General features: G+C 43.4%; 1 protein-coding gene across 3 annotated transcripts; it reads left to right on the top strand.

The window, feature by feature from the left end:
• The first annotated feature begins 1,250 nt into the window (after positions 1 to 1,250).
• Positions 1,251 to 8,663, top strand: slc35b3 (solute carrier family 35 member B3). 3 transcript variants are annotated; one of them, XM_042068066.1, is made up of 10 exons: positions 1,251 to 1,327; positions 2,593 to 2,817; positions 3,021 to 3,142; positions 3,438 to 3,592; positions 4,922 to 5,029; positions 5,868 to 5,965; positions 6,815 to 6,907; positions 7,300 to 7,411; positions 7,674 to 7,743; positions 7,895 to 8,663. In XM_042068066.1, exons 1-10 carry the CDS (start codon positions 1,295 to 1,297, stop codon positions 8,043 to 8,045), a joined length of 1,167 nt encoding a protein of 388 aa, XP_041924000.1. In that variant the 5' UTR covers positions 1,251 to 1,294; the 3' UTR covers positions 8,046 to 8,663. The 3 variants fall into 3 exon arrangements, with proteins under 3 accessions (XP_041924000.1, XP_041924002.1, XP_041924001.1); XM_042068068.1 differs by lacking the exon at positions 1,251 to 1,327 and adding an exon at positions 1,653 to 1,783; XM_042068067.1 differs by lacking the exon at positions 1,251 to 1,327 and adding an exon at positions 1,672 to 2,278.
• Positions 8,664 to 9,341: the final 678 nt, after the last annotated feature.

The raw sequence follows: 9,341 nt of genomic DNA, 5'->3' as shown, positions 1-9,341 counted from the left end.
TGCAGAGGTCACTCAGCTGGTGTACTCTTCCAGAAGATTTAAAGTTCCCTCTGATCTGCAATGCAACAGGCCATATTGAATCCAGATCTGACTGGTGCGGGTCATTCTATTACCCTTCCACGCCTTCTATGCTTTATTTATGATAGGTCCTGTGGTCTGGTATGAGGCCATTACAAGAACGCGTAGCTCTCTGAATAATCAATAAATAGGTATTTTATCATTTGGTGAGCGAACTTGAGGGAAAAGGGTGGAGAATTCATTACCCAAATCCATCAGCAGTAAGAAACAGTCACACTTATAAACTCAGATGGAGAGAAAAGTGCTTCTTCCACGAAGACAACCGAATGCTGTTTAACAGGCTGTAAATATGGCATTCAAGTCTCATTGGGACTATCTTATGGAGCACGGTGCAACACAGCAAAGGGTTGTAAATTCACAGTGGCCAATTAAGGCTCTGGTCTCGGGACCTAGAGAGACTCTTTATCTCCTAACCTGTAAATGGCATGGCTGAGACCTGACCACACTGACCGACGAGGAAGACAGAGAGCCCTCATTCACAATGAGTTATTAAGCATATTTTTTGAATAGATGGAAAAATTGTAGCCTGGCTATTTAGTGTCATAAAGCGCGGTGGGGCCCAGGCAGGCTGGAGGCCTCCTAGGGACAGAAGGCAATACCATTACAATCAAATCTGAGATGGAAGAGGGATGGGGCTGTCCACTCTGAATTTTTATATTGTCAAAGAGCTGGGAGGAAATAATGCCATCCTGGAGTGAATTAACCTCTGGTGTGGGGAGAGACGCTCGATGTCATCTACTGGCACTGGGCTCGGGATTGGACAGGAAGATGGAGGAAGGGGGTTGGAAAGAGGGAGAGGGAGAGAGAGAGAGAGAGAGGGTGAAGGAGAGGAGGGGGAAGGGACGGAGGCTTGAGGTCTGTCCATATTTAAGCACAGGCCAGGAGCTCTGTTACAGGAGAGCACCGGTTCCAGTTTTGCAAGTGTGTATTTCCATCAGTCATGATGTGGTTGAATTGATAAACCACTACACAAAATAATATTTTGACATTTTTGAGGGCTTTGACATATTATGAATAAATTATGAAACACATATTATGTATAAATTATGAAACACACACAGCCAAGTAACCTACTAGGCCTAATCTACGTAAGCAATGTAGGCTAAGAGTAGGCCGGATGCTCAGATGCTTGATGTTTGATCTTGGAAAACAGGATATGCCAGTTCCCAGAGTAGACTAAACTAGTTCATCTCCACAGAGAAGAAGCCTAAAAACAATGGATTCATCGGAGGAAACCAAAATTATTCAGGTGCAGTTGCCTAGATCACAGACCATGACCATTTTTAAACAATTGCAATGATGATCATTGATGTTGCATATTTTCTAAATTATCTAGATTAGCCTACAGATGTGTTTAGGTAGTGTTTTCAACATGAGCTAAGCTAATGCCAAATTGTGTAGCTTACAGTAATATGATATAGTCTGTGACCCAGTTTTCTCATTTAACTGGGCAATATTTGCATTCAGAATTCCATCTGTAACATTTCTGATGGTACCATAGTGTTGTCAATACCTGTAGAATCATATGTACACGTCGAGGGCTGCCAACCGCTTAAACAACCAATTGGAGAGCTCTATGTTACCAGGTTAAAGTTCAATCAGAGAGGAAGTTGTTGGCTGCTGCCGGGGGAACAACACTAGCAGCTATGGAGTAACGAGCAGGAGTACTTTTTCATATTAGCAAATGATGTCAGCCCATAACTAGGTAATTGCATCTCTAAATAAGTTGGACGATAAACGTGCACACGTAAAGATGATCAGTACGTGTATCAGACAATAAAAAGACTTGCCTGTTCCATGAGTACCCCGGAAGTGTTGCATACAGAACTAGCTCGCTAATTATTAGCTTGGTCAGTTAGCTAGCTACATGTTGTTTTAGTCGCCTGTGAAACATTTCCATCACGTTTTTGTCGCAAGTATTGCAGAAACGCAGTGCTGATAATATGGTCCGTATCGATCATGTGCAATCCGTAGCCTCTCACCGAAGATAGCAACTGTCATATGGCAAGGAGGCTGTTCTACAGTTCGCTTATCTGCATGATGATGAGACAACGGACAGTGTCCGTCTTTTATGTCCGGTACCAAAGGCAGGTTTAAACACTGCACTGTACACTACTCGAAAGGCACTTCTCAACCCTTAGGGCATCTCCGGATATCATATCAATGATCATTTGTCTCCAGCTGTCAGAGCTTGGATCAGGTATGTGAAACCAAGGAATCACTGCTTCCTGTCGCTCATGCTAGTGTTATTAATGTATGTAGCCTAATGCTTGAAGAATATACCAACGGCTGTATAAAAATGGTGTAATCTTAAGGGCTAATGTTTCCATGAAGGTAGGGTGTCTTTATGATTAATCATTTACAGAAAATGCTTCTTAACATAAAGAGGAGTTAGGTCATCATCTTGTCAAAACAGCAACCTTGTCTTCACAAATGACTGTCAGAAGCAATCTGCGGGCAAATCCTCTAACCCAGTGTCATACACTAATCAAATGCCTTGACCTTTGCTTGCAGCCTGCAGACATCATGAGTGCCAAATTCGGACTGATCAACTACAACTCTCGCAAGCACATCTCCATATCCGTGCCCTCCTCGACGGAGGTCATGTCTCCACACATCAAGTCTGTTGAGGAGCTGAAAGTACTAGGCATCAACCTCAGCACCTTCAACCCCCCTGTGCAGTTCTTCATCTGTGTGGCAGGAGTCTTTGTGTTTTACCTCATCTATGGCTATCTGCAGGTAAATAAGCTCATGCCTCATGTATTCTAGACTAGTTAAAGTCTCTGTCTGCATGCCTGTCTATACATAAGGACAAATGCATGTTCAGTTTAAAGTATGTTAAATTGTAATAATTGATGGATCATGCCACTGACTAATAACACGATACTTTCTCTAGAAGAGGTGGCTGCATGGTCTCAAATCTGTGTTGTTCTTCCTCCTAGGAGCTTATATTCTCTGTGGAGGGATTTAAACCCTTTGGGTGGTACCTCACTCTAGTGCAATTTGGGTTTTACTCCATGTTTGGCCTGGTGGAACTGCAGCTAACGCAGGATAAACGGAGAAGGTGCAGTTTGCTTGTGCTTGACCTTTGTCTCTCTCTCTCTCTCTCTCTCTCTCTCTCTCTCTCTCTCTCACTCACTCACTCACTCTTTAAACATGCAGTTGGTGGCACAACAGCCAATCAGATAGATAGATAGACAGATGTATATAGATAGATAATTTATTGATCCCCAAGGGGAAATTCAAGCTGATATATCAATATTTTAGATTATATCAATTATTGTCAACAGTCTAATGAAGCAATGTTTTTATCTACACCATAGTCATGTTGTTAAAATTGTGTTTACATCTATCTGCAGAATACCTGGCAAAACGTACATGATGATCGCATTTTTAACTGTTGGGACCATGGGTCTGTCGAACACCTCTTTGGGATACCTGAACTATCCCACACAAGTCATCTTCAAGTGCTGCAAACTCATTCCTGTTATGATAGGAGGGATTTTCATACAAGGTAAATATATTAAGCGCTACAGGATGATTGATTGATTAAGTGATTGATGTTAAGTGTTTAGCTTTAGACTTAATCAGTGTAAGTAATTAAATAAACTAATCTAGGCCTCGCTCTTGGATTTAATTAAGTATCTGAGGCAGTACCTGTGTGTACCACTTTTGGTTTTTGGTTTGTTAACTAATTTTTAACCAGTTTACAACTTCTCATGGAGTTGTCATCCTCTCCTCTTGTCCTGTGTTATATTCCGACAAGACCCTGGACTCTTCTCCTGGCCTTTGAGATTTCCATCTCTGCATCACACTTTCAAGATTCCTTATCCTCATGATCAGAAGTCTTTTTTTCCCTTTATTTATTGTGATTTTTTTATGTGTGTGTGTGTGAGAGAGAGAGAGAGAGAGAGAGAGAGAGAGACAGACAGACAGAGAGAGAGAGTGTGTTTGTGTGCCGGTGTGGACCGCAGGTCCCTCAGGGGCGTTAGTGAGTGAAGAGCAGCGCTGTGTGTGTGAGTGTGTTCAGGAACGCGGGAGGGATCTGATGCGAGCCCTTCAAAGGGGTGAGCCGAATCAAAGCACGCCAGACCAACCTGCTGCGTCACCTTGTCATCCCCAAGGCATTGGCCTGTTTGGGAAGACTCCTTTTTCCTCTCCTTGCACCCCCCCCCCCCTTACACTTTTTGCATGTGTCCAATCTGAAACCTTCCTCACCCTCTTCACTCGTTTCTGTGATTGAGTGGGAGAGTCCAGTTCAAACTTTTCCCCCATCTTCCTGTTTCCTTCTCTCTCTTGAGCATGCTTCCTATGCCTCTGTTCTGCGATGGATACTTGTGTGTGTGTGTGTGTGTGTGTGTGTGTGTGTGTGTGTGTGCGCACACTGTATCGCCTGAACTTGTTCAAAGGGGCCGCGTGGAAAGCCAACCTGCAGCCAGTGTCACGGAAGCTCCTCTCAACTCCTCAGATCAGAGGCTGGCGTTGGCGACTCATTCGTTGAGAGCGGGGCGAGCTCCGCGAAACTCGACGAGTCGATTATTTCACCTGACCACAAAAAACAACAACTCCCACTGAAGACATCTGCACTGAGCCAATCAAGTCAATGAGCTCCCGTCTCAGGGGTGAAACATGGCCATAAGCACACCACACAGCAGTGTTGTACAGTGCAACTTGAAAGGGTCTATTCATCAAGATGACAAGTATTAGACAGATCACACACACCTGTCAAACAGAGACAAACCACTCATAATGTTCAACTTCTTGTGCTTGTGCTCAGATGGACTCAGATGCTCTGTGTGTGTGTGTGTCTGCGTGTGTGTGTGTGTATGTTGATGTGTTGCAGGGAAACGCTACAATGCGGTCGACGTCTCCGCTGCTCTGTGCATGAGCTTGGGACTCATCTGGTTCACCCTGGCGGACAGCAAAGTGGCACCCAGCTTTAATGTGACTGGTAGGGCACAATGCTCAGCGCTTCTAGGCCTCCCCACATAGGCGCAGACATGTGTGTGCTGCACTCCTCTTTTGATGTTAGATTATGTTCGATTTCATTGTGTTCAACTGCACACACTAGCCGCTGCCACCGTGTGCATTGTGATTCAGTTCTATTTCTGTCGGTGCTGCTCATTAAAATCCATTGTTTATCGAATGCTTGTCGGTTAAACGGTTGATTTTGCCACTGGTGTGTGTGGGCAAGTGACGGAACCATCATGTGGAACCATCATGTGGAACCATCATGTGGAACCATCATGTGGAACCATCATGTGGAACCATCATGTGGAACCATCATGCAGAACACTTATGTGTCTTTACACCTGGTGGATCAGGGCGTATAACCTGTCAAAAACTAGCAATTGACTGTACAGTAGCTAATTTTCTATTTCATTTACTTTTGTGGTCCCAAATACATAATTGAATGCCCTGAATTGGAGAGAGCTGACGGCTAAAACAAACTTGGATAACTTCTGAATGTAAAACAGAGAGTGTTGCCTTGTTATTGTGGCCTTGAGAGTGCAGATGCCGACTCGCTATCTCGAAGTCTAGATTGCTTGCTCTGAAGGGGATATTGTTGACCTTCAGTGCAGACAGCTTGGCTTTAGGGTGTGGGCTCTGAACAAGAGCTCATTTGTTGTTTTTGTGATATAGTACACATGAGCACTCCTCTTCTTACTGGTGTGTGTGTGTGTGTGTGTGTGTGTGTGTGTGTGTGTGTGTGTGTGTGTGTGTGTGTGTGTGTGTGTGTGTGTGTGTGTGTGTGTGTGTGTGTGTGTGTGTGTGCATGTGTGCCTCAGGGGTCTTTCTCATCTCTTTGGCCTTGTGTGCGGACGCGGCTATCGGAAATGTTCAGGAGAAGGCCATGAAACTCCACAATGGCTCCAACTCCGAGATGGTAAGATTCAAGATTTCTTTTATTACATCTCATTATAGGTTTATAATAGAGTAAAATTCGTTGTGTTTTTTTTCTCCTCAAAAAATAAATAAATGAAAGGGTGTGTGTGTGTAGGAAACAAAAAAAGTACCTTGTTGTCTTCAGCATGAGTTCAGCAATCTAATTGCTTGGTGAAAGAAACTACTTTGGAGTCTGGTGGTACGAGCTTTCAAGCTTCTATATCGTTTGCCAGATGGTAATAGCTCAAATAGTTCATGGTTGGGATGACTAGGATCATTCAAGATTTTTTTTGCCTTCCTAATGCATCTTCCCTCAAATAACTCCAGTATGGAGGATAGGTCACAGCCGCATATGGTCTGTGCTGTACGTACAACTCTGAAGTGCTTTTCTATTGTATTGAGAGCAGTTCCCATACCATGCAGTTATGGTCCCAGTGAGTGAGTCTCCTCATTATCTGTTTGGGTCTGTGATTTGTGTATCTGTGTTTGTTGTGTAGTCCTTGGACGGTGCCACGTTGCTAAACACAAAGCAGAGTGCATCCTTATTCCCTGCCTAGCTGAAATGTTTGGAAGAGAAACTTGTTCACTGGCTTTGTCCAAGGAAGCAATGCGAGTATTTAAATGCTAGTTCATGAAACTCCTTCACACTGTACAACCAATCATTTTCAGTCTCATCATCATGCTATGGCCTTACCTTATTCATGACTTTCACATGTGAGCGCCACTCTCCTAGCTATACCCTAATGTACTGTAGCACAGACTCCTATTACCTTTAGCACAGTGCTTAATGGGATTCCATGGCGAGGCTGACCTCTGTAACCATGGTGACCGGGCATTGTGTCGTCCTCAGGTGCTGTACTCCTACTCCATTGGCTTTGTTTACATCCTGTTTGGCCTGCTCTGTGTCGGCGGATTGGGACCAGCCGTGGCCTTCTGCTCTCAGGTAAGGAAATGGGAGTCTGGGTGTCCACTGACGTGCCTATCAGACCCGCACATGTTTGTTTATGCAGTTGGGTCTATATGTGAAGCATTTTAGGCCTCTGTGTTGTTTAGTGAGTTTTCATGAACTCATTATGGCAAGCCAGCAAAAAGACAAACGCGACAAAAAAAGAACAAAAAGGTATGTGTGGGTGAATAACTGAATGATACGTTTATCTCTCTTGCGACCCATCTCTGTCTCGCACCACCACCCAAAATAAAAGTAAAATTAAAATGATCTAATTAACTATTATCCTAATTTGTGTTTTTAGTGTTATTTTAGATCTCCCTGTTCATACACAACCCCTTTAGTCCTAATATTTCTGTTGTCTGAAGCGCTGCTCCTTTCCCTTTCAGCACCCTGTGACGACGTACGGTTATGCCTTCTTCTTCTCCCTTACGGGCTACTTTGGCATTTCGTTTGTGTTGGCCTTGATCAAGCTGTTTGGCGCCCTGGTTGCCGTCACAGGTGAGATGATCACTCATCTGTTTTGGAACACTCGTGGTTACTATAGTGAACAAAAAAAGAAAAAGAAAAACAGAATAATGACTGAACTCTAATAAAAGAGTGGGCAATGTTTCATACTCAAATGGTTGTGTGCTGTGGAGTTGTAATTCTCTCAGAGCTTTGCTAAAATTCATAATCTGCACCCATGCTTGTGAATCAGAGAAGACACACAGGAAGTTACCTTCCCTCAGTCCTTGAAGACATTTCTCTCCTTCTCTTGCAGTGACAACGGGCAGAAAAGCCATGACGATAGTGCTGTCCTTCATGTTCTTTTCAAAGCCTTTTACATTTCAGTATGTATATGTATTTTACATTATTTCTATCAAGTAACCCACCATATATTTTTGTACATATCTAACATATTGACATATTCTATTCATGTAAGAAGAAAAATGAATTCAAATGTCATTTCTACTCTGTTGAGGATTATTAATATCTTTACAGGTATATCTGGGGAGGCTTGCTGGTCCTGCTTGGGATCTTCCTGAACGTTTACAGCAAAAACGCGGACAAGATGAAGCTGCCCTCCCTGGCAGAGCTCCGCAGTCAGCTGCTGAGGGAGCGCAAGGTGCGGCTGCTCTCCCAGAACGTCTAGACACTGTTTTTAGGGGCCCCCAGATATATTGGACCTAAACAAATGGACAGGGACTTTGGTTAGGATGTGGGTCTCCACACTGGCTTAACCTCGAGGGCATTGGTCAGTCACATTCCTATCAGGAGCCTCTCACGGACGAAGACTTTTTACTATCAAAGGGAAACTGTTGACAAAGCCAAAAAAGCAGTTTTGCACTATTAATGGTGACTTTTATCAATTGTGCAGGACTTGAAGGAAGGAGAATGGTTTGATGGTTCAAAGTATAAACCACAGACTATAAAAAGGACAATGTCTGTGTTGAATGTGTACCAAATGGAGTCATCTTTAACAGTGAATCTTCACCTGCACGTGCCACAAGAAAGGACTTCTTTTTTCGTTTATGTTTTTCCGAATCAAGTTTGCGAAATGGATAAATTTCCATATTCTTTTTTAATTTATATTTCTTGATTGTACTGAAAGTGGGGATTTAAAAAAAAACAAAAGTGAGTTGCGACATCTTCAGGTGCAGGAGCAGGGATGTGGATGTTTATCGACCAACGTGTCAACTGCCATATTTGCTAACCTTTTGTTTGGTGAACGGACAGCTCTTTTTGCATTAAAAACAAACGGGGAAGTTAAGTCAAGGCGGGTGGATGTGTTTTCATAAATTTCAGTGTGGTAATTAGCTTGCCAGATGACTCGTATTCATTGGTTGCAGCCAGCCAAGGATGTTGAACGTCTGCCAAAGAGCTTCTCAGATGTTTAGCCATCAGATAGCCCTGGGCTTGCTTGATTAGTAACCCTGGAATAAGATAGGACCAGAAAGAAAACAAATATTGTTCGGAGAGCTTGGCTTTAGACCTAATTTGGATGAGCAGAAAATGGTGTGTGTGTGTGTGTGTGTGTGTGTCAGGGTGATACTCCGCTCTTGAAGGAGAGGTCTGATGTCCCAAAGGGATTGATAAAAGCTCAGCAAGCAACAGCCTTTGGGATTGTTCTTCTGTTTTCTCTGGGCAGTTTGACAGTCGGAAGAGAACAGAGCTAACTACCTTACGACAAGGAACTCCCATTTCAGCTGCGCTAGATACAGATGTCAAACCACATAACTATATTTGGCACCCATCTGGTTTTGATGTTTATGAAACCAGAGCTCTGGTTTATCCCAGGAGAGACTACATGCAGGAAGTAAAGAATCTCACTGGTCCTCCACGTAATTCTGTCCAGTTGTGCCTGTTTTAACCTACTCCCCATACACATTTATCGAATATGGCGTTCTAGGCTTAATGCTTGTCTAGTGAATTCAACATTTTCAGTCTC

This window comes from Alosa sapidissima, chromosome 17, assembly GCF_018492685.1.
Source record: "Alosa sapidissima isolate fAloSap1 chromosome 17, fAloSap1.pri, whole genome shotgun sequence".
NCBI classification, from domain to species: Eukaryota; Metazoa; Chordata; class Actinopteri; order Clupeiformes; family Clupeidae; genus Alosa; species Alosa sapidissima.
Note: the sequence above shows the minus strand (reverse complement) of the source record. Positions and strands in the feature narration are given on the sequence as shown.

What these genes read in the sequence shown, in the direction of transcription:
- slc35b3 (XM_042068066.1), top strand. Translation starts at nt 1,295, where the DNA reads ATGGATTCATCGGAGGAAACCAAAATTATTCAG. An exon ending in ACCCAGCTTTAATGTGACTG is followed by an intron (nt 5,030 to 5,867) that starts GTAGGGCACAAT and finishes TGTGTGCCTCAG; the next exon opens with GGGTCTTTCTCATCTCTTTG. An exon ending in TCAAAGCCTTTTACATTTCA is followed by an intron (nt 7,744 to 7,894) that starts GTATGTATATGT and finishes ATATCTTTACAG; the next exon opens with GTATATCTGGGGAGGCTTGC.